At 47.3% G+C, this 23,505-nt stretch overlaps 1 protein-coding gene across 1 annotated transcript in view; it reads right to left on the bottom strand.

The window, feature by feature from the left end:
• Positions 1 to 23,505, bottom strand: part of LOC114670069 (uncharacterized) — a 167,877-nt gene that overhangs the window by 143,631 nt on the left and 741 nt on the right. Inside the window, exons 2-4 of the mRNA XM_077947989.1 lie at positions 21,511 to 21,694; positions 21,139 to 21,422; positions 20,634 to 21,045 (exon numbers count right to left, since the gene is read on the bottom strand). Coding sequence (XP_077804115.1) covers positions 20,634 to 21,045; positions 21,139 to 21,422; positions 21,511 to 21,694 — 880 coding nt within the window. The remainder of the gene's footprint in view (positions 1 to 20,633; positions 21,046 to 21,138; positions 21,423 to 21,510; positions 21,695 to 23,505) is intronic.

The following is a 23,505-nucleotide window of genomic DNA, read 5'->3' as shown; positions in this document are numbered from 1 at the left end:
TCTCTATCTTTATCTCTTTCTTCAATGTATTTATCCATTAAAGAAGCCAATCATTTGTTTTGTGTAATTTCCGTCTGTTTGGATTTTGCTGACTATGTCCCTGTGGGGTCCTTGACACACTCTTCCATCCTTTGTATTCCCTGGGATTTGGTAGCTGAATCTATAGCATTTATGAGACTCAGTTTTGCTTTTGTTTTTGTTTTTTGGCAAGACTACTTCATAGGTGGGTATGTCTTTCCACCAAGAGTTATGTAAAAGTAGGAACTTTTAAATTTGCTTATTTCTCATTTCCAAATGAATACTCAATGTAAACATTACAAATAATTCAAAAGAAGAAAGAGGCAGTAAGATGCATCCTTCCAAATATTTCATTGTCTGTATATGTTGTGTTTTTCTTCCTTGTGTGTTTGTTGTCATAAAATAGGATCATGCTATACATTCTTGTCTTAGAAATTGTGTTTTTTTCACTTAATAAAATACCATATGCACTGCTGCTAAATCACTGAATTCTCCTTAAACTGTTATGAGTTGTCTTTCTTCATTTTATTAGGGCAGTTCCTCAAAATAATCTGGAGTTTAGGTTGACTTTTCAGACTCAAAATTTTTGTACACATCTTGAAGAATAATTCCCTAATTTGCTTATTCCACATCCCAGCTTTTAAATTAATAGAAGTAGTCATTCCTTTTGAGTATAAATGATATTTTCTTACAAATGATGAGAAAATACTGATCTAAAACTGGCATTTTCTGCTCACAAAAAATCCTAACGCTGCCTTAAATATTGGCAACCAGAGTTTCCTGGCCCCCCTAGCTGCAGGTGGTGACGGAGGCCTCTCCCTGAGACTCCCACAGCCCAAGCCACACAGTAAGGTGCTCATTCACTTTCATTTCTGTTCTTTTCCACTGAACTTTTTTGCACCACCACTTTCCCTGCCAAGGCTGGCCCTCCATGTCCAGCCTCAGAACCCAGGAATTTGAGGTGTCACAAAAAGCACTACAGGGGAAGATTCTGAGCAGAGACCCGAGGGAAGGAGCCGTGGTTTAAGGAAAGATACAAAGGGAAAGCCCATTTGTGGGGTACCTGTGATTTGCTTGTGTGTTTTCCAGATGTCAGTTCATTTAACTCTCACAGCTTCAAGCAGAAGCTTGAAGCAGGCTTCAAGACTCAGAGAGGTTCAGAAACTGGCAAAAAGCCACACAGCCTGTTGCAGAGCCAGGACTCCCACCTGTTCTGCCTCATTCCAAAGCCCATTTCCACTCTAGCATCTAACCTGAGTTGTAAGAAACCTGGATCGTCTGCTAAACAAGCTGATGATCTCAAACCAACTGGCCCAAACCCCATCGAGACGCCCTGATAGATCAGGACAAGTTCAGGAGGTTGGAATGAGGGGGACCCACATGTCATCCTCTCTTTGGGGGACTTTGTAAATGGCAAACCAAGGGCCAGATTCAGCAAAAGTTAAACAAACACTAGAACTCCAAGAACAGCAGTGCAGGAGGCTTTGCTAGGAAATTATCCAGGCCGGCCGGGCACGGTGGCTCACGCCTGTAGTCTCAGCACTTTGGGAGGCCGAGACGGGTGGATCACAAGGTCAGGAGATCGAGACCATCCTGGCTAACACGAAGAAATCCGTCTCTACTAAAAATACAAAAGTTAGCCAGGCATGGTGGCAGGCACCTGTAGTCCCAGCTACTTGGGAGACTGAGGCAGGAGAATGGCGTGAACCCGGTGGGCAGAGCTTGGGGTGAGCAGAGATCATGCCGCTACACTCCAACCTGGGCGACAGAGTGAGACTCAGTCTCAAAAGGAAAAAAAGAAAGAAAGAAATTATCCAGGCCGCTAAGGCTGTAACAACCTACAGAGTCCCTGATATTGCCATTTTAGGGATGGAGAAACTGAGGCTCACACAGGCTAAGCAGCTGCCAATGATAGGGGATGTGGGGTCCAACTCACCCTGAGTGCCCAACTCCCCACCAGCTGCCCCAACCAAGGGGCATCCTTCAGAAAAGACCATCATTCTCAGGTAACCAGTCCCACGGCTGGCTTCTCTGGGAGCCCTCGTGGGTGCCCCTCTCACCCAGCCCACTCTACATGCAAAATCCAGTTCAACTCTCCACAATGCCGGGGCCCTGCTTCGAGAGGAAAGTTCAGGCTGGGTGATCTCAGCAGGAAAGGGTGCTGTTATCTACTGATGATGTCTGTTGCAGGACCGTCTACTGATGATGTCTGTCACAGGGCAGAATTGGAGAGTGGTGGCCTGCATGTCACAGGGGAACACTAAGCCATCAGTCAGTGGTGCACACTGTCATAGTTCTGCATTCCTGCTCTCTCTAAGATTTCAACTCCAACAGGTTAGGCTTATTCTTCCATCTCCCACTGGAAATCCAGTTCAACTCTCCACAAGGCCGGGTGCGTTTGTGCTGCCTGGGGAGCTGGGAACCTAAGGGGCATCACTAATAGCCTGGTGCTGAGATATAGGGGCAGGTGTCACTCTTGTCCTGTGGTTTCAGCATGGCTCTGTGGGAATAAAAGGCAGGCGGCAGTACCCGAAGCAACACCCATTCCCTATGAGATGGGCAGGTTCTGTTAACACTAATAAGGCACCATTCACTTCATGAGTAATATTCCGGCATGCCGGCTGAAGTGGTGCATCTATCCACATCTACATTAATATTCTGTTATATAGAAAAAAGACCCCAGAACTTTGCTGAGGCGAGCAGATCACCTGAGGTCAGAAGTTCGAGACCAGCCTGGCCAACATGGCGAAACCCCGTCTTTACTAAAAGTATAAAACTTAGCCAGACGTGGTGGTGCACGCTTGTGGTCCCAGCTACTCAGGAGGCTGAGGCAGGAGAATCGCTTGAATCTGGGAGGCAGAGGTTGCAGTGAGCTGAGATCATGCCACTGCACTCCAACCTGTGCAACAGAGCGAGATTCTGTCCCAAAAAAGGAAAAAAAAGACCGAGAAATGCTGAGATATATTTTGAGATTGTGATAAGTTATAATTAAATCTCTGTAAACTCATTTAGATACCACCATTCTGCCATTATTCTGAGCTCTTTTTATTTTTATTTTTTTTTAAAGAAATCTTGAATTCTGGAGCTCTATCATTCATGGAAGGAGTGGGTGGTGGTGTCAGAGGTGTCCATCCTCCAGCAGGGAAAGTGGACCCTGGGAGGGTCCCCAGAGACTGGGCGGCCAGCATGAGGGTGAGGAGCTGCCAGTTCTGTTTCTCTTCCTGCCTGTTCTTCACCCTTGTATGTTCCTTTCTTCTTCCTTTTTCTGCCCATACTTATACTTTCTGCTCCTAAATATTTGGGAGGCATCCCAAAAAACAGCCTGGCCGCAGGTAAGGAAGGATGGTTGACAAGGCCAGAGAGATTGGTGGTAACCAGAGTGTGCTCAGCCCTCAGTGCGGGGTCAAGAACTGAGGACTTTTTCTCGTGTGTGTTGGGAAGTGAGGAGAAAAGTAACACAAAAAACGTTCTGTTCTAAAAGCCTTCATGGAAAGAAGACAAGGCCTGTAAGGAGAAAAGAGACGGGGGCAGGAAGTTGTAAGGAGTCCGTAGAATGGTCCAGACTGGAGACTATGGGGGGCAAGAGCTGCTAGACAGACAGTGGGGCTGAGAAGGAAGGGCCGGTGCATGGAAGACCAGGAGTGGGGAAAAGGTGAGACCTGGCAGTGAGTCCAGAGGACAGCAGTGAGCCCCTCTCGTAGGGACCCTCCTGCGTAAAGGTGGTCTTGTAGAATCATAGGCTGCTGGACCTGGAAGGGATGGCACCTGGGGGAGGACTGACATCTCAGTCCACGAAGCAACTGACCTGAGGCTGAAGTTGACGAATTAGGTAGACACAAACCCACAGGACCCATGAAGGCACGACTGCAAAGGATCCTGGGAATCATCTAGATTACTGGCTTTTGCCAGTACTGGAATCCTCAGGAATCTCAACCATGAAATTAGGCATCCCCATCCCACTCAAACACACCAAGTTTTTATTCATTTAAATAAGGGCTTGTAGATAAAGAAAAAGGTTTGAAAACCACAATAAGGTTTAAAGGCAGGAAATGGAGGCCTGGAGAGGACAATACCTGCCTAATGTCACACGGGTCCAACGCCACCTGAGTCCAATGCCCCACGGGTCCAACGCCACACGGGTCCAATACCACACAGATCCAAGCCTGTCTCCTCTCATACAACTGGTTTGGAAGAATTCTAGAACACACAGTGGGAGCACCCAACGGTCAGCTGGAAATGTGGGGACCAATGTCTTGCTCATCTCTTTAGCAGACTTTGTGGACCTACTGTGCACCTGCCGCTGCTCAGAGCCAGCAGGGCCAGCTGTGCAAATCCTAAGATGGGGCAACCAGCAAAAATCAGTGACTGCAGAAGAGTAAAGAGGAATAGGAAGGAGAAAAGGAACGCGAGAATGAGGAAGGGGGTTTGATAAAGATCGAGGAGGAAGTGGGGCATGCAGGAGTGGTTTTAACTCACTTGTTCTAGTCTCGAGTCATTTTTCTATTTCAGCTTTCCATGAATTTGCAGACTATTCCTTTTAGGAGGAAACTGAAAAGGAGAACAATGTTTCTAAGCAGTCAGTCCAATCAAAGCAGCCCACTCGACTTGATTCCTGCTTTGAAAACCCGTAGATGCAACAAGTGGCAAATCCTGGCAGAAGGTCGCCTGTCAAACCCATGTGCGTCCCCTCAAGTCCCCGCCCTGCAGGCTGCTGTGTATGGCCCAGGTCAACTGAGCTTCTCCAGGACCTTGGACACAGAGATCTTCCTTTATGAAGCCAACGGAGCATTCACATCGATTTACTGTTTGGCATTGAAACTAATAACTTTTGGTTTTAATAACGATGGGCTGCTGAGCTCTGAAAAGCCCTGGCCTTGATTTAACTGTTGTAAAAATGTACAACTAAACAGCCCCCCACCAGTTGCCTAAGAGTAATTTATGAAATCGCCTTATGTGTTTACAAAAGAAATCACCTTGGTAGGAGTGTCATGTTGACGAAGACAACTCCAGACCAGGCATTTTAACTGCAGCTGCCTCTCACCTGATGGCTCCCAGTCTAGAATTAATGCTGCCTGCAGGTTAGAAGAGGTTTCCTCTTGCAAAACAGAGGGGTTTTAACTCCGGGAGAGTAGGCTCCTGCTCCTTTCTGTGCCACAAACCCTCCACGGCGCTCAGGCAGGAAACCACGTGCGTGACAGCCTCCTCCATCATCACCTGCTTCACTATTACCCATCACTCGAGCAACTAGGAGCAAGTGAGGGCCGGGCTGCCCAGCCAGAGAAATGTAAACTTTCATCAACAAGAGGGAGGCAGCTTCTAAAATGGAATGTCATTTCCATAACAAATGACAATCTAGCGGGCATCTCCCTCCGGAGTGATTGCTGGTGTCTGCTTCCCACTCCAAAGCCAGAGCCAAAATAGGGCCTGTGATGGGCCACAGACTGGAGCATGGGACAAGCAGATAGGAATGGCCCTGCTTCCAAAAGCACCCCTATACTCATCTTCCAGCTTCTGGTTTCAAAGAAAAGGGAAAGGAGGCCATCAGATAGCAAGACAAGAGACCCAGGAAGAATGAGGAAGATGACTTATAGGAAAGTTTAAAGCCAAAGCTTATTACCACCACACCCCAAATCTCCAGAGCCCCTTCTTTAGAACCAAGCTCCTTGGCTGAGCTCAAGGGTTTCCTTGAACGTCATCAGCCGTGACCTCCTCTACAGCATCCCTCTCCCCACAATGTTCCCTTTGCAAGCTCAAGGAGCACTGGGCTTTGTGTATCCCCAACAGGGCTAGTGATCTCTCCTGCAGCTCCAGGCTGGGCCCTGAGCCACCCTCCACCCTCAGTTGTCCTCCTCCTCTGGGCTGCCCCACTCGCTCTACCTCCAGCTGTCCCGGGGTCTCTCCAAATACATCAGGTCTCTTAGGGGCTGAACGGTGTACTGGCAAAACTCATATGTGGAAGCCTTAGCCCCAAGACCTCACACTGTGACCCTATTTGGAGATAGCATCTTTGAAGAGGTAATTAAGTTTAAGGGGGGTCATTAGGGTCAGCCTTGATCCTGACTGGTGTGATATGACCATAGAGATGTTCGCACACAGAGGAATAGCCATGAGGACATAGCGAGAAGACAGTCAAGGAGAAGGCTCAGAAGAAATCAACCCTGCAACACCTTCCCCTTGAACTCCTGGCCTCCAGAACTAAGAGAGAATAAATGTCTGCGATTTAAGCCACCCAGCCTGTGGCACTTTGATATGGCAGTCCCAGCAAACTAACACAGGGTTGATACCCCTCACCCGGCTTTCAATACTCTCCAGATTCTGGTCCCCTCCATTTCCAGTCCCCCCTCACTCACCTGTGCCACCCTCCATTTCCGCTTTGCCCTGCTCTCCTGCAACCTGCCCCTCTCCAAGCCCCACCCACACCCCACAGAGCTTTCCAGAACATGGAGAAAGGCTACCCACTCCACTGCTGAACTGTGTAAAGCCTGTGCAGGTGTTTTTTTTGTTTGTTTGTTTAATCTAATTATTGTCTCCCAAAATAAATGTTGAATTCTTTAAGGACTGAAACCATGTGTCCATGGCACCTTATACAAATAGGCGTTACATTAAAGGTTAATGGAATAATTTATTCAATAACTAGGAAAATTTGATCTGCACAGAGACAACTGATTTGCTATAAGAACATTCAAATATATCAATAGTAACACGATTTATTGATGTCCACCACACGGGCACCTCTATTCTAAATGCTTTACATGTATTAACTCATTTAAGAGCCCATGAAGTACATCCCACTATTAGCCTCTTTTACAGACAAGGAACCTTAAGTTGACGCATCTGCCAAGCTGGCTTAGCCAGGATATGAAGGAGCAAAGAAGATAATGGCCTTTTCTTTCCTGAGTCATAAAGACCCAGAGTATAGAGAACCCCAAAAGGTGGTCCCAGGTCCCCTAGCCTGAGAACAAGTTAAATTCCAACTGCCTAATATGAAGTGCTGTCCACTTGCTATTATTTTACATATCTCCAGTTATAAATTTAATTTGCCCATTCGTCACTTTTTTCCTGTCCTTTTTCTTAAAGTATTCCATGTAAAAATATTAATTTATAAAATATTTCATATATGATATTAGGTAGGTAGATATAGATACATTTCTTATGGCCTGTATTTTTCTTCTTCCATTTACTCCCCCCTTCCTTCAATCAATGTTTCCTAATGTGTCCAGACTGCTGAACCAGAAGCTCCAGGAACTGAACTGAAGAATCTGGAGTTCACTCAGTGATTCCTGTGCTCAGCCAAGTTGAGGAAGCGAGAGAGGATAGGTGGTGAGAAGCACGCCTCCTGGGGCGCCTCCAGGTGACTGCATTGGCTGTCTGGAGCCCTGCTTCGAGAGGAAAGCTCAGGCTGGGTGATCTCAGCAGGAAAGGGTGCCGTTATCTACTGACGATGTCTGTTGTAGGACCGTCTACTGATGATGTCTGTCACAGGGCAGAATTGGAGAGTGGTGGCCTGCATGTCACAGGGGAACACTAAGCCATCAGTCAGTGGTGCACACTGTCATAGTTCTGCATTCCTGCTCTCTCTAAGATTTCAACTCCAACAGGTTAGGCTTATTCTTCCATCTCCCACTGGAAATACTTTATATGCCTTTAAATAACTTCTCCATGTCATTCCTAAAACATGTTAAGGACAGACTATTCAAACCTTAACCGTGAACTATTTCCATGCCACAGCACACATAGATGGCCATGAAGCTGGTGTGCCACAGTGTGGCAAATAGGCACATCTGGCCCCCAAAGAAAGCTCTGCTGGGAGCCCTGCTCCTTTAGGCCCCGTGGGCCATCACAAGGGCCAGGAGAACCAGTGTCTCAGCTCACCTGTTTCACTGAAAGCCTTCAGATGGGCAACTGCCCCTGTGGACCTTAATATCAACATGGAGCTGAACAGCAGAAGAGCTCTTTCTGCTTGCCATGGTTCATGCTTCTTTAAATACTTGCCAGTTAAAGGTTGGCTTAGTAGAGCAGCTGCTGATGACTAGTCTCATCACGACAAGGCTCCCCTCCCTGACGCCGATCCCTTGCCCCCACTGAACTCCAGCCAGGCAGAGCCACTCCTGCAGTTTGGGTTCAGGTTCACTGGACTATTTCTATTCATCATCTACAAAGAGCTGAAGTCTATATTTCTGACCTTATCACTGAGACTTCCTAGTCCATTTATCCTTGGTTCTGCCTGGTTCAATGCTCTGTCTTCCAGATATCTGGCTTCTTGTCACCCTTGTACTTCCTTGGCATTGATCCAAGTGTCTCTCTCTCATCCTGCCTCCCAACAGCTAGGTGGACACAATTGACCTCCCTCTCCCTTTTCTCCTGTACAACCCCTGCCCATCACCCAATACTAGCCTTGCCTGCTAGAGTTGCTGGAACAGCACAGCCCATGGTTCAAAGTCCCAGGGGTGGTGCCCACAAGAGGCACCAAGGTTAAACATAAGCACACCAGGATGTGGGAAGACAGGCTGAGCATGGGGAGGAGGTAATGTTCCAGGAGAAGAGTATTATAGTCAAATTGGGAAGAAAAGGGTCATACATAAATTAAAAGCATAAATTACAGACTCAGGGTGAAATAAATGGAAAGGGCAGCAGCTTTTCATGAAGACACTAAGGCCCAAGAACTAAGAATTTGTAAAAAGTTATGCAGCTCATAAATCTAAGAGCAGGTATTAGCAACCATTGGCCTAAGAATGGAGCAGGAGCATTTCTGAACAGGTGCAACTGTGAAGGATGCACATTTTCAGGCCTTTTAAAGGCAAAACAACATAAAACAAAACAAAAGGCAGGGTGTGAAAATGAGATCCATGAAAGAAAAAATTAATAAGCTGGACTTTATTAATGTTAAGGAACTTCTGCTCTGCAAAAGACACTATCAAGTGAATAAGAAGATAAGCCACAGACATGGAGGAAATACTTGCAAAATGCATATCTGATAAGGAACTGGTATCCAAAATATACAAAGAACTCTTGAAACTCAACAATAAGAGAATGAACAACCCAATTTAAAAAATGGGCAAATGGCCTAAATAAAAACCTCTCTAAAGAAGATTTACAAGTGAAAAATAGGCATATGAAAAGCTGCTTAATATCATCTGTCATTAGAGAACTGAAACTTAAAACAATAATGAGACAGCAAACACACTTATTAGATGGCTAAAATCCAAACACCAACAACACCAAATGCCGATGAGGATGTGGAGCAACAGGAACTCTCATTCATGGCTGATGAGGATGCAAAATGGTACAGCCACTTTGAAGACAGTTTGGCAGTTTCTTGTAAAACAAAAACATAGTCTCCCCATACAACCCAGCAATCGCAATCCTTGGCATTTCCTCAAATTAGGTGAAAAACTTATGTCCACACAAAAACCTACAGGTGAAAGTTTACAGCAGCTTTATTAGTAATTGCCAAAACTTGAAAGCAGCCAAGATGTCCTTCAATAGGTGAATAGATAAATACCATAGTGTATCCATACAATGAAATATAAGTCAGTGATAAGAAGAAATGAGATACCAAGCCACAAGAAGACATGAAGAAATCTTAGATGCGTATTGCTAAGTGAAAGAAGCCAATCTGAAAAGGTGACATACTGTGTGGTCCCACCTATAAGACATCCTAGAAAAGACAAAACTGTGGAGACAGTAAATATATCAGGGACGCTGGGATTGGAGAAGGGAAGGGAGGGTTGAATAGGAAGACCACAGAGGACTTTTAGGGCAGGGAATCTATTCTGTATGATACTGTGATGTGGACACGTGATGTTAGACATTCGTCAAAACCCACAGAATGCACAGCACAAAGAGTCAATCCTACCATAAACTATGGACTTCAGTTAATAATAACATCTCAATACTGGCTCATCAATTACAACCAATCAACCATACCAAAGAAAGTGGCAAGGGGGGTTCTCAGAGATATATGAACACTGTACTTTCCACTCGATGTTTCTGTAAATCCATAACTGCTCATAAAAATAAAGCCGATTAATGAAAAAAAAGCTAGGTCTGAGAACAAGAGTGGAATTCAAAGTTTGGAGATGCAGACTCGAGTTTAACAGCAACAGAAGAAAAGATACAAAACTGTGCTTATCCTAATGGAAGGGTCACGCACTGCAAAGGAAAGTGAAAATCCACCAGAAGAGCCCAGCGTCACAAGCCACAGCAAAGTCTGCAGCATAAAGTCAGCCACGAGTCATGGGAAGGTTTGGGGAAACTCTCTTCATTTCATATCTATCACTGAGCATCTACAGGGTCAGGAACTGCCATGGAGAACAAGTAATTGATTAAGGCAAATAAAATGTGTAAAACTTATCACAGGTAGCACCTGCTGTGTGTTTCATTCCAAGCCCTTTCTCTGAGATCCCAGTTATGGTAAATGGAACAAAACCTCCAATCCCCAGAGGAGGGGGCTGGGAGTAGGCATGGGGTCTCCATCATAAGAGGGGAGCCCACCCTGAGGGGGGGTTTTCTAATTACAATCAGTTTCCCCAACACGCTGTCTCCAAGTCCGCCTGCATCAAATAGAGAGCTAGCAATGGAGACACCCAACTGTTCAGAGCCAGGGGCTGCATCCAGCGACCCTTTTCATTGCTCTGAGGTTATCTGCGTGTGCTGACGGCCTGGAGAAGCCACAGGAAACCATCAGGATGTATACGCAGCAGTGAAGACGCAGGAATCAGGGCTTCCTAGGATTGTACGCATCATTTGGGAGGACTTGGGAGCATTGGAAACCGGGACCTTCATGCACATTTCCTAAAGATGCTTCTGAGGTGTCCAGCTGGATTTGGGTCTGGAATAAGGCGCACCAAGTCACTAAGCTCCTGAGCTACAGGGTGTCACTCCTGATGTTCTCCCCGAGTGGGTGTGTTCTCAGGGGTCTGGGGAGAGGAGCTGCACCCATGAACCCCAGCTGGAACTCAGTTACTAGAGAATCTGAATACAGTCACTCATCAACTGAGCTTGTCATGTCAGTCGCCCTCCCTCATAGGGTGCTGTGGGTTCAGGTAAATGTATACTAATACTTCTCATTCCTGAATAAAGAAAAAAACGTGAGGCTCAAAGAGAGAGATGAGCTCAAAGCCTCAGAAACTTGGAGTCCTTCCTGGGAAAAAGGGGCTTCTGATACACATGCCTCCAAAACACCTCACACTACAGTCTGAGGATTATAGAGCTTAACTAAAATGAAAATAAAACAAACTAGCAAAACTCTCACAAAAATGTGAAGAATAAGAGGAGACAATTGCAGCTGGGCGTGGTGGCTCACGCCTACAATCCCAGCACTTTGGGAAGCCATGTCAGGTGGGTTGGTTAAGCTCAGGAGTTCAAGACCAGTCTGGGCAACATGGTGATACTCCATATCCTACCAAAAATACAAAAGAAAGAAAAAAGGAAAAGAAAAAATTGGCTGGGTGTTGTGGCACACACCTGTAGTCCCAGCTACTCAGGAGGCTAAGGTGGGAGGATGGCTCGAGCCTGGAAGATGGAGGTTGCAGTGAGCGGAGATCATGCTGCTGAACTCCAACCTGGGGGACAAAGTGAGATCCCGTCTCAAAAAAAAAAAAAGACAATTACAAGAACATTTTGAAAGCTGAGGGCTGATAGACAAATGGTAGCTGACTAATTGGCCCCTGAATGTGGAACTTTAACTTGGCCAGAGAAAACCAACACTGACCTGGTTTACCTGGGGAAGGGAGGCTGGGGACACGGTGCGCAGGAGCCACAGGCGGTGGGGAGGAGGAACCAGAGAGAAGCACATGAAGAGCTGCTTAGCATTCTCTGAGGGTTGGTCCCAAGGTGGGATGGGATTGGATGCCAGTTACAAGGTGGTGACAGCCTCTGGCTCCTCTCCCACTCCCCTCGACCAGATGCTGCTGTCCCTTTCCACTCCAGAGAAAGGCCAGAGGCCTGTGAAAGAGGTCCCTGGGCTGAGAGACCCTGGACACAATTGAGGACTGGAAATTCCTGTAGAAACAGGGGGGCTCAGTGCATACCAGCAGCCTGTTTCCCAACTGGGCTCTCAGAAAACTGACAACAGGGCTGTGCCCTCCAGGCAAGAGAGCAGGGATGTCTTCCTCAGGGAATCCAACCATCCGAAAGGAAGGAAAGAGCTAAAGAGACTGACATGGGGGTGTGTGCTCTAACCACGTGGAAGAGAGAGACCGAAACAGATGGACAGAAGGACACAACTCAGGGCAAATGGAAACTGTATATGGAAAAGGAAAAAAAAATCATTAATATCCACAGAGAGCTGGGAGCAGATATTAAAATCATTCAAAAAGGACAGAGATTCATAAAAAGGAATATTTAGAGAACAAAAAATTGTTCCTGGAAACTAAAAATACTATAACAAAGGTTTAAAAATCAACAAAAAGATTGGAACCAAAAAAAAAAAAAAAAAAAAAACCAAGGCGATCTCCCAGACACCCAAAAGAAAAAGAAATTGATAATAGGAGAGAAAGGACAAGCAAATGAAAGATTCAGCCCAGGAGGTCAAATATCCAAATCACAAGAGTTTCCAGAAAGAAAGAGTAGTGAAGACCAAGGGGAGGAAATAAATCATCCTAGAGAACACCCCAGATCATGAAATTCTAGCTTAAAGGGCCTCACAAGCAGCCTGAATCCAATTGATGAAAGTAGGGCCCATGGAAACGCACATTACGATGAAAACTCAGAGCTCTCAGGACAAGCAGAAGATCCCTCCAACTTCCAGAGAGGAAAAAGGCAAACGAAAAACAGGCCACAGGTAAGGATCAGGGATCAGGGTGGCTTCAGGCCTCTTGACAACAAAACCAGGAGCCAAAAAACAAGGGACTGAAGCCTCCAAAATTCTAAAGGAAAATGATTTCCTAGCTAGGAACAGAGCAGGTGTAAGGTAGAATAATGGCATTTTCCGACAAGCATGTTTTTTGTTTGTTTGTTTGTTTGAGTTTAGGCAGTTTCGCTCTTGTTGCCCAGGCTGGAGTGCAATGGTGTGATCTCGACTCACTGCAGTCTCCACCTCATGGGTTCAAGCAATTCTCCTGCCTCAGCCTCCTGAGTAGCTGGGATTACAGGCGCCCACCACCACACCTGGTAATTTTTTTGTATTTTTAATAGAGACCTGGTTTCGCCACATTGGCCAGACTGGTCTCAAACTCCTGACCTCAGGTGGTCCGCCTGCCTCAGCCTCCCAAAATGCTGGGATTACAGGCGTGAGCCACTGCGCCGGGCCCAGACACACATGTTCTTTAAACTCCTTCCCATGCACTGTTTCTTAGGAGATGGCCAGCGGGGGTGCTCAATAGCAAACCAAGAAAGAAGAAGACTTCTCAGGGTCAAGCACCTGGAAGAGAAGAGAACCCCAGAGCAAGGGTACGGAGAAGCCAGGCCCCATGAGGCACTGGGTCTAGGAAGTAACGGGTGCAGGCCAGATGCCCCGTCAGAAGCTCTGGGAGAGGCTTCCTCAAGTAGATATCTTGAAGGTCAAGACAAATGACTCTGTGATGAATGCATAAAACAGAGCAAGGGGAAAAAAAGTTAAAGAAAATTGACTCCAGGAAAAAAAAAATAAATCTTCGATCAAGTAAATGGTAACCATCATTTACTACATGGCTTAGCTTCAAACAGCATTTACATAGCTGTAAGAATGGACACTGTTGCAGTCGCAATCACAATGTAAGTACATGAGAAGCATGCATGGATAGTAAGGGCATGAGTGGGGTTTGCGGGGTTGACAGGGAAGAACCTGGTGTGCTTTATCATCTCCTCAGTGGGAAGGATGCTCAACAACGAGACAGCAAGAAGGATTGCACAACACAGACTCTGTCGCTGCACTGCTGGTTAACTAAAAGGATCCAAAGCAGTTGCCTCCTGGGAAAGGAATAACAGCAGGTGGGCCAAACAGGGTTGCTCTGAGTTGCAGGGGTGTGTGCTTTGTAACAAGCCTTCTAAACCTATTTTGTTTTTTAAATCAGGTGTATGTACAGCTTTGATTTTAAAAGAAAATCAGGTGTATGTACAGCTTTGATTTTAAAAGTTAAACTGTTGCTCCATGAACTCTTAGTTGGGTAACCACCAGCAAGGGGATCTTTATGATATTGATTATAGATCTCTAGGAAGGAATATTCCTTCGTTGTTTTTTGTTTTTGTTTTGGTGGGGGAGAACTTTTAATTTCAGGGGTACAAGGACAGGTCTGCTATATAGGAAAACTTGTGTCATGGAAGTTTGAGGCACAGATTATTTCATCACCCAGGTATTAAGCCTAGTACCTACTAGTTATTTTTCCTGATCCTCTGCCTCCTCCTACCCTCCACCCTCTGAAAGGCCCTAGTATGTGTTGTTCCCTTTGATGTGTCCGTGAGTTCTCATCGTTTAGCTCCCACTTATAAGTGAGAACATGCAGGATTTGGTTTTCTGTTCCTGCATTAGTTTGCTGAGGATAATGGCTTCCAGCTCCATCCATGTCCCTGCAAAGGACATGATCTCATTCTTTTTTATGGCTGAATAGTATTCCATGGTATATATGTATCACATTTTCTTTATCCGGTCTGTCATTGATGGGCATTTAGATTGATTCCATGTCTTTGCAATGGTGAATAGTGCTGCAGTGAACATTCATGTACATGTGTCTTTATCATAGAATGATTTCTATTCCTTTGGGTATATATTCCATAATGGGATTGCTGGGTCAAATGGTACTTCTGTCTTTAGGTCTTTGAGGAATGGCCACACCGTCTTCCACAATGGCTAAACGCATTTACACTCCCACACCAAAGCCACTGGTGTTTATTGAGTGCAAATAAATGTGTGAGGCACCTCTAAACTCCATAGATCATCTCATTTTATCTTCAGAAAACCACAAACAGATACTTTTCAAAAGAAGATAGCTTGTGGCCAACAATCATATTAAAAAAAGCTTTTTTTTTTTCCCAGACAACTTCCAGGTGGAGCAAGGGCTGAGGAGGCTGCTCTGCTCAGGTCACCTCTGGGCTGCCACGATGGCTGCAGGGAACAATGACGGAGCCTCAGGCACATAGAGAATCCCCTCTACCCCCCATCCAGCTTAGCTCAAGCCAAGGTCACCAACTGTAAGCTCCACAACATTTTACCAACAAAAGGCCCAGAGATTTCTCCCTCCATGGACACAGTTTCACTGGGAGACGGGCACTAACAGGAGTATGAATTCCCTCTAAAATAAAAGGATGTAGGCTGGTTTACTAACACTCCTCTGGTTCCCAGTGGACCAGGAAGTCTTAGGAAGTCTTTGGGATGAAACATCTCTGGAGCTTATCACCTCTACTGCAGTAAGGGCACTGCGGCTTCCTTTCAGGGCTGAGGAGCCCAGAGCAGACCTTTCTCCTTCCCCTTGGTCTTGAATCACTTCCCAGAGCCTCTCCAGAGCCTCCCCAGGCAGAGACCCACCATTTGGAGAGGCTGAGGCAGGACAAATGACCTGAGAACAGAGAAGAGAGGAAGGAGTCCATTTCTCTCTTGTAGGAGCTACTTCCTTGGGAATTTCTGTTAAAGACTTTTCTGAAGTTTAGAAGTTACCATTGAATCTGAAATAATTATCAAAAAGAAAAAAAACTTACTAAGGGCCAGGCACAGTGGCTCATGCCTATAATCCTAGCCCTTTGGGAGGCCCAAATGGGCAGATTGCTTGAACCTGGGAGTTCAAGACCAGACTGGGAAACATGGTGAAAACTTGTCTCCAAAAAAAACACAAAAATTAGCTGAGCGTGGTGGCGTGCACCCATAGTCCCAGCTACTCGGGAGGCTGAGGTGGGAGGATCCATTAAGCCCAAGAGGTTGAGACCACAGTGAATCATGATTGTGCCACTCTGCCCCAGCTTGGGAAACAGAGCAAAATCCTGTCAAAAAACAAAAACAAAAACAAAAACAACTTAAGGAAATTCTATCTCCTCCCGGAAATAAATAAAATCGAGCTAAGCTTCATTTGCCCTTTTTCTTTTGCAGTTTGGAACATTTTGTTGGACTCTGATGTACTTACAGGAACATGCACAAATCACAAAAACTCAGCTCAGTGAACTTCTGCAAAGCAAATCCACTCTGGCCCCAGGCACCCAGACCAAGACCAGAACTTCACCCGCTGCCTCATGCCCTTCCCAGCAAACCTTCCACCCAAGGTAAACACTTGCAAAGAGCCTCATGGATGTGTTCTTTGTATATGACTCCTTTTCCTCAATATTAAGTCTCTACGTAGTTTATTCTTTCTCACCATTGTCTACTGTTGACAGATATTTGGAGAGTTTCTTGCAGTTGGCTATTACAAATACACTGCCTTCATTTGCCTTTTGTGAATAACATTGACGGGAGAGGATTTTAAAGTAGGAGAATGGGTAAAATGGATGAAAACAGGCATGCATATTAAATGTACATGCAGGTATCAATTAATTAGCCTCCATTTACCTACCTGGCTTAAGATGCAGAATTTGAGGGAAAAAAGGAACCACAGGCCATTATGAGAAGTAAATCAGATGAAGTTAAAACAAACAAACAAACAAAAAACTATTTAAAACGGCTCTCAAAGAATGTCTAGGACATGTACACTGCATTGTCTTTTCACTAAACTGTGCCTAACTAAAAATAATTATTCGAGGCAGGGAGCAGTGGCTCACACCTGTAATTCCAGCACTTTGGGAGGCTGAGGCAGGCGGATCACGAGGTCAGGAGTTCAAGACTATCCTGACCAAGAAGGTGAAACCCTGTCTCTACTAAAAATACAAAAATTAAAAAAAAATTAGCGGGCGTGGTGGCGCATGCCTGTAATCCCAGCTACTCAGGAGGCTGAGACAGGAGAATCACTTGAACACAGGAGGCGGAGGTTGCGGTGAGCGGAGATCGCACCATGGCACTCCAGCCTGGGCAACAGAGTGAGACTCCATCTCAAAAAAAGAAAAATAATAGCAATTATTATTATTATTCAAAACATGGTGCTAGCCAAAGACATCCTCTGCAGCTTTGCAGAGCTCTTTCTGTCCAGATGAAAGTAATAAATAGTCTTTGAGGCTAGTTTGGCTCAACTAGTTTGAAGAACATCATTCCCCAGCACATGGGAAGGGTTTTATACAAAACACTCCCGTGGTCAACTGGTTGGAAATGTTAGGTTTGCCAATGTATTTATTTACTGCACAGCCTCTTAGAGACTCATGTACAGTGATCATGGACACTGTGTGCAAGTCTTCAGGCAGGAAATATGCTATACAGTATTTCCCGAGTCATCTCACCTGAGGACCTCTTTTCAAATGGAGCATCTTTTTTTTTGAGATAAAGTCTCATTCTGTCACCCAGGCTGGAGTGCCATGGTGTGATCTTGGCTCACCGCAACCTCCACCTTCCAGGTTCAAGTGATTCTTGTACCTCAGCCTCCTGAGTAGCTGGGATTACAGGCACATGCCAGCTGATTTTTTGTATTTTTAGTAGAGACAGGGTTTTACCATGTTGGCCAGGCTGGTCTCAAACTCCTGGCCTCATGTGATCCTCCAGCCTCGGCCTCCAAATTGTTGGAATTATAGGCATGAGCCCCCGCCCCCAGCCAAATGGAGCATCTTTTGGGACTCTATGCCACAGAACACACCTGGAGAAATAGTGTCTGGATTCACTCACTCGTGCCCCAGGCTTTCAGTGCATGATAGATACAGTGGATACCAAGATAAGCATGACACCGTCCCCAATCTTAAGAAGGTCGTGAATTAATAAAGTCTAGGGCCTCCTAAAGGCGGACAAGAGAAGAAAAAGGCATTAGAGTGTCCTGAGGGCCTTGTATGTACTAGGACTCAACTAGCCACTGCATTAGTGTGGGGGGGCTGCCATAACAAAACACCACAGATGGGCAGGGGCGGGGGAGCTTAAACAACAGGAATTTATTTCCTCCCCGTTTTAGAGGCTGGAAGTCCTAGATCAGGGTGTTGGCAGGACTGGTTTCTTCTAAGGCCTCTCTCCTTGGCTTGTAGACAGCCATTCTCTGCCTGTGTCTGCACAGGTCTTCTCTCTGTATCTGCCTGTCTCCTGATCTTTTCTTATCAGGACACCACTCAGATTGGATTAGGGCCCACCCTAATAACCTCATTTTACCTTAACTTAAGATTGATCTTTAAAGCTCTATCTCCAAATACAGTCATATTCCGAGGTACTGGGTATTAGGAATTCAACATAGGAATTCTGGGGTATGAGGATGCAATTCAACCAATGATAGGAATTTTATCTCATGCAATACCCAAAATCAACCCAATGTCACTGTTCCTATTGCTCTTTTATAGCTCAGAGAAGGTTAGCACTACTGTGATAAGAAGGTGGAAAGGAACATAAATGTCTCCCCAACGCCCAGTTTCTCAGCCTCCACAGCTAGTGCTCACGTGAGAGGATGTATTTCTATGCACGAAGATGATTTTATGGATGTTATGCAAAATATGAAAAAAAAAAACCCTGAATGCTTGTCGCTTCTGTAACATTTTAGAAATATACCCGATTCTTTGCCCTTCTAATTGTACAGGAGTCATTGATGGTTAACAAGTCCTTTCAAATGTCCGATCAGATAGTGTCACGTTTTAGAACACATGAAATAATTTGGTCATTATTTCTAACTAAGTACCCAATTACAAAAGGACATTGCTGATGTCTCAAAATGAATATTTCCAAAATTTTGATAATGAGGTTACTTTATACATCAAGCACCAAGTGAGCTGTTCCAAGATTCTAAGAGCCCAGAACACACAAAGGACACAGCAGGCTCTCCACTGCCACCATTTCACTGAGTCTGTTCCCATGGACCCCACACTATGAGCAGCCACAGCAAACTTCCCAGGCTGGAGCCTCTGCCTTCTCCCCCAGTCACGCGTGTCCCTGTCAACAGTACGGGCCTCCCAGCAATTAGTTCGTGTCTTCCCACACCACCCCTAACCACTGGGCAACACCCCTTGGAAAGGCCTTGGTGAAGCCCCGTTCAGCCATCTAAAGCAGAGAGGCAGCAGCAGCCCCCACTCTCAACAGACAGACGTCTCTTTAGACACAGAGATGTCGCAGAGAGGGAGTCTGGCCAACAGAATTGCAGACAAACCTGCAGGTCCCCTGCTCTGCCACAGACTAGCAGACTAGTCATGTGGCATGGACCAAACCACCTCCCTCTCTGAGGCTCCAGTCCCCATCTGTGAATGGAGATGATTGTCGGGAAGGTTCATGAGATAGAAGACAAAGTGTAAGGAGTGTCAGGCCAGGCTCATGACAGTGGGAGACACTGCTGTGACTATCACCATTATTAGCTAAACTACAATGGGAAATAAAACTTCAGTCTTTGATAACTGCCCAGAGGCAAGTGCGGTCTCGGTGGGGTGCTGAGAGAAGGGCATGAGGGCAGGCTAGTGTGTACAGCCAGCAAGGGTACTTTAAGTGAGACCTTGCCTACTGCAGAAGCCTTCACTTGTCAGGCTGAACGTTCAGCCCTAAGGCAGCCATAGGGATACAGCTCCAGATCGCAACCCACCAGTCTCAGTCCAGGCAGGGACTCAGTTCAGGCCATGAAGGCACCTCACACACTACGCAGGCCAGCCCTGGAGCCTCCACCGCCTTGCAGCCAAGAGACCCACCAAGAGTTGAGACATCTGCAAAATGAAACAAAGCAAAGCAAAACAAAACTTGGGCAAGTGACCCTTAAAACAAAATAAGCACCTGGGGTCTGGGGACGCCTAGAGAGGAGAGAAGAAACCGGTGACTTAGATATTCAGAGTGAGGACCCTAGAATCAAAGCCATCGGGTTCACAACCCGGCTCTGAAGCATCCAATCTGCCCAGTCCGGCCATGGAAGGAAGCATTCGCACCTCTCTGACCTCTGGATTCCTCCTTCGCAAGGTGGGATCCGGACCAGGTGAGACAGGCACCTGGGGTGCAACATTTAAGGAGGCACCCACTCTCGGGGTTGTGCTGGTGGAGAGCCAGGCCTGAGAGTGAGCGCTTCCTTAAGTTCTGGACCTCAGGTTCCCTGCTGGCCTCACCCTGGCCCTGGCCTGGATGGGAAGAGCCTGGGGCACAGGGTGGTTGAGTAGGACTAGGAGAAACCCGCAAAGCTCAGCAGAGTGCCTGAGATAGGACCGGCCCGCAATGAAAATTATAACACTGCGGGCTCGCCACCCATTAAGCTCCTGAAAACATACTCCCGCAGACCTCTCCCAGTCTAATCCTCTCCAGAGCTGACCTGAAGAACGCTTCTAGCAGCCTGGAACTAGAACTTCACCAAAACGGGGTTCCTTCCTCCCCACACCCGCTGTTCCATCTCCCAGGGGTGGTGGCGGAGCTACCGAGGCGGCTGCGGACAGCGGGCACCCCCGGGACGCGCAGGGCCACGCGCTCGAGGCCCCTCCGTGCGCCCCGCAGGCTCAGTGTCCCTGGACAACTCCAGCTGCCCGGTTCATCCTTTTCAGCAGGCTGCCTGAGATCAAACGGACCAGAGGTGAATGCCTGAAACAGAGCGGCTGATTGGGCAGATATGTCTTCATTTTCCAAATTAATAAATATATCGTTGTAGGCTAAAGTTTCCAAATAATAACAGTACTAACAATACTAAGCTAATCGAAAGGAATACCTCAACAGGGTAACGCCGGCCCACGGGCGTCCAGAAACAGTTGAAAGGCGTTTGTCCCACAACGTTTGGGAAGCGAACACTGCACCGCGTACTCGCTGGTTCTGGGCTTCCGGGTGACCGCTGTTTCCGTTCCCACCGATTCCGTCCCGCTGCGCCTCGCCTCGGTCCGCTGCGAGCGGGATTCGCCGTTCCCGGACTCCAGGCGGCCAGGAAAGCGCCGCGCGGGCAGCGTCGCTCTCCCCTGGGGCCCGCGCATCCTTGGGGAACGGCCTCGGGAGCGCGCTGGGGGTGGTGGTGCAGGGTGGAGCCCCCTGCCCCTTCTCCCACTTCCAGGGACGCAAGGGCGCGGGGGCCCTGATCCGCCGCCAGGTGGCGCTACGGGCCCAGCCACCGCGCTCCAGGGCCTCGTGGGCTCAGCTCCCGCGACGGACATGCGGGTGCGCCGCGGGGCGCCGGCTGGGGCGCGGGCCGGGGACATGGTCTGGGGGCGCTGCGGAGGGGGCACTGCGGGGGCGCGGGCGGGAACGCAGGTTGAGGGCGCTTCGGAGAGGGCGCTTCGGAGAGGGCGCTTCGGAGGGGGCGCTTCGGGGGCGCGAGCTGGGGGCGCGGCGGAGGGAGCGCCGCGTTGGGGGGCGCCGCGTGGGGGGCGCCGCGTGGGGGGCGCCGCGTGGGGGGCGCCGCGTGGGGGGCGCCGCGTGGGGGGCGCGGGCTCCGGGTCCTCCTCTGTGGGCCACTCGGCGGCAGCCGACCGTGGAGTCTGGGCCTGGGAGGGTGACCTGATCCTTTGCTCTTTCAAGAGAAGCCAGAAAGCTAGATTTGTGTTTGAAATGTTGGCAATTGGTGTACTTTAAATGTTAAGGGAAGTTCCTTTTCTAACAGGGGTCGGGCTGTCTGTGCGGAAAGCCAGCGGGGGACACCACAACGCTGAGGCCGCCCAGAGCCAGGGGCCTTGAGGCTGTCAGGACCCAGGAACTCCCCAGGACGCGGGTCTCCACGGGCACCCCAGGCGTAGGGCGCGCCCCGGCACCAGGGCCTGGCATCTCTACCTGCCAGCTCCACCCCTGCCACGGAACCCCATGCCCGCCACGACTGACTTCCTGATGTTCTTCATGGCTGAAATACTTCATTGTAAAACCTTGTTCTAGTGCAAAATTTTTTTTTTTTTTTTTGAGACGGAGTCTCGCTCTGTCGCCCAGGCTGGAGTGCAGTGGCCGGATCTCAGCTCACTGCAAGCTCTGCCTCCTGGGTTCACGCCATTCTCCGGCCTCAGCCTCCCGAGTAGCTGGGACTACAGGCACCCACCACCTCGCCCGGCTAGTTTTTTGTACTTTTTAGTAGAGACGGGGTTTCACCGTGTTAGCCAGGATGGGCTCGATCTCCTGACCTCGTGATCCGCCCGTCTCGGCCTCCCAAAGTGCTGGGATTACAGGCTTGAGCCACCGCGCCCAGCCAAAATTTTTAACATATACATAAGTAGAAAGAATCACAAACTGGCGGGCGCGGTGGATCACGCCTGCAATCCCAGCACTTTGGAAGGCGGAGGCCGGTGGATTACTTGAGGTCGAAAGTTTGAGACCAGCCTGGCCTACATGGTGAAACCCCGTCTCTACTAAAAATGCAAAAATTAGCTGGGCATGGTGGCACGGTCCTGCAATCCCAGCTGCTGGGGAGGCAGAGGCAGGAGACGGAGGTTGCAGTGAGCCGAGATCGAGTCACTGCACTCCAGCTTGGGCGACAGAGAGAGACTCCATCTCAAAAAAAGAAAAGAAAATACACAAACCCCGTGTACCCATCACCTAGCTTCAGAGACTGACGTTCATAGCTAGGTGTCATCTATTAACCCCTGTCCCCAGGACACTTCAGCCACACTGTACCCCGCCCCTGAGGGATTATTTTGGAGCAAATGTGAGAAATCATCTCTCTTCCTCCATAAATATTCCAGGGTGTGTCACTAACAGATAAAGACTCTTTTTAATATAACAATGCCATTGCCACACTAATAATACACTCATCACACCAAAAAGTATTTCCTGGATGCCATCAAATTTCAATGTTCAAATTTCTCCAACTGCTTCATAAAAGTGTAGTTAACAGTTGATTTTTCCAATTCAAGTCCCAATAAGCCCCATAAATTGTATCTGGTTAGTTTTTAAAGTTTCTTTAATTAAGGTAAAAAATGTACGCATAGTAAAATGAACAGATGTGAAGTGTATAGTTCTAAGAGTTTTGGCAAATGTGAACCACCTGTGTGATCAACACATCAATCAAAACGTGGAAGTTTCTATCACCTCTGAAAATTCCCTTCCCTCTCCCCATGAACCCAGCCCAGAGGAAACAGCTGATCTGGTTTCCATTATCACAGAATACTTTTGCCTGTTTTGGAAATTCACATAAATAGAATTAAACAATACATTCTTTTATCTGCCACACTTCTTTTGCCCTATATAATGTTTTTGAGATTCATCCACAGTGTTGCACATACCAATATCATGTGCATGTAATTTTTGTTCATTCCTTTGTAGTATTTCACCATCTGAATATAATGCAATTTATTTTGTTATTTATTCTGTTAGGAAATATCCTGTTGATGGCTATTTGGATTGTTCCCAAGTTTTGGATAGAGTGAGTAAAGTTGCTTATCCAAGTCTCTTGTGGCAACATGCCTTCATTTTCTCTTCAGCAAATGCCTCATAGTGGAATTGCTGGATCACAGGAAAGATGTCTATTTAACTTTGTAAGAAACTGCCTAGAGTTTTCGCAGCACAGTTTTACCATTAATGTTCCCACCAGCCAAGTATGAGAGTTTCACTGGCCCCACCTCCTCCCCATTTGCTGTTTGCTGTCTATTTTGTCTGAACCATCAAGGTGGGTG

This window comes from Macaca mulatta, chromosome 9, assembly GCF_049350105.2.
Source record: "Macaca mulatta isolate MMU2019108-1 chromosome 9, T2T-MMU8v2.0, whole genome shotgun sequence".
Classification (NCBI taxonomy): domain Eukaryota; kingdom Metazoa; phylum Chordata; class Mammalia; order Primates; family Cercopithecidae; genus Macaca; species Macaca mulatta.
Note: the sequence above shows the minus strand (reverse complement) of the source record. Positions and strands in the feature narration are given on the sequence as shown.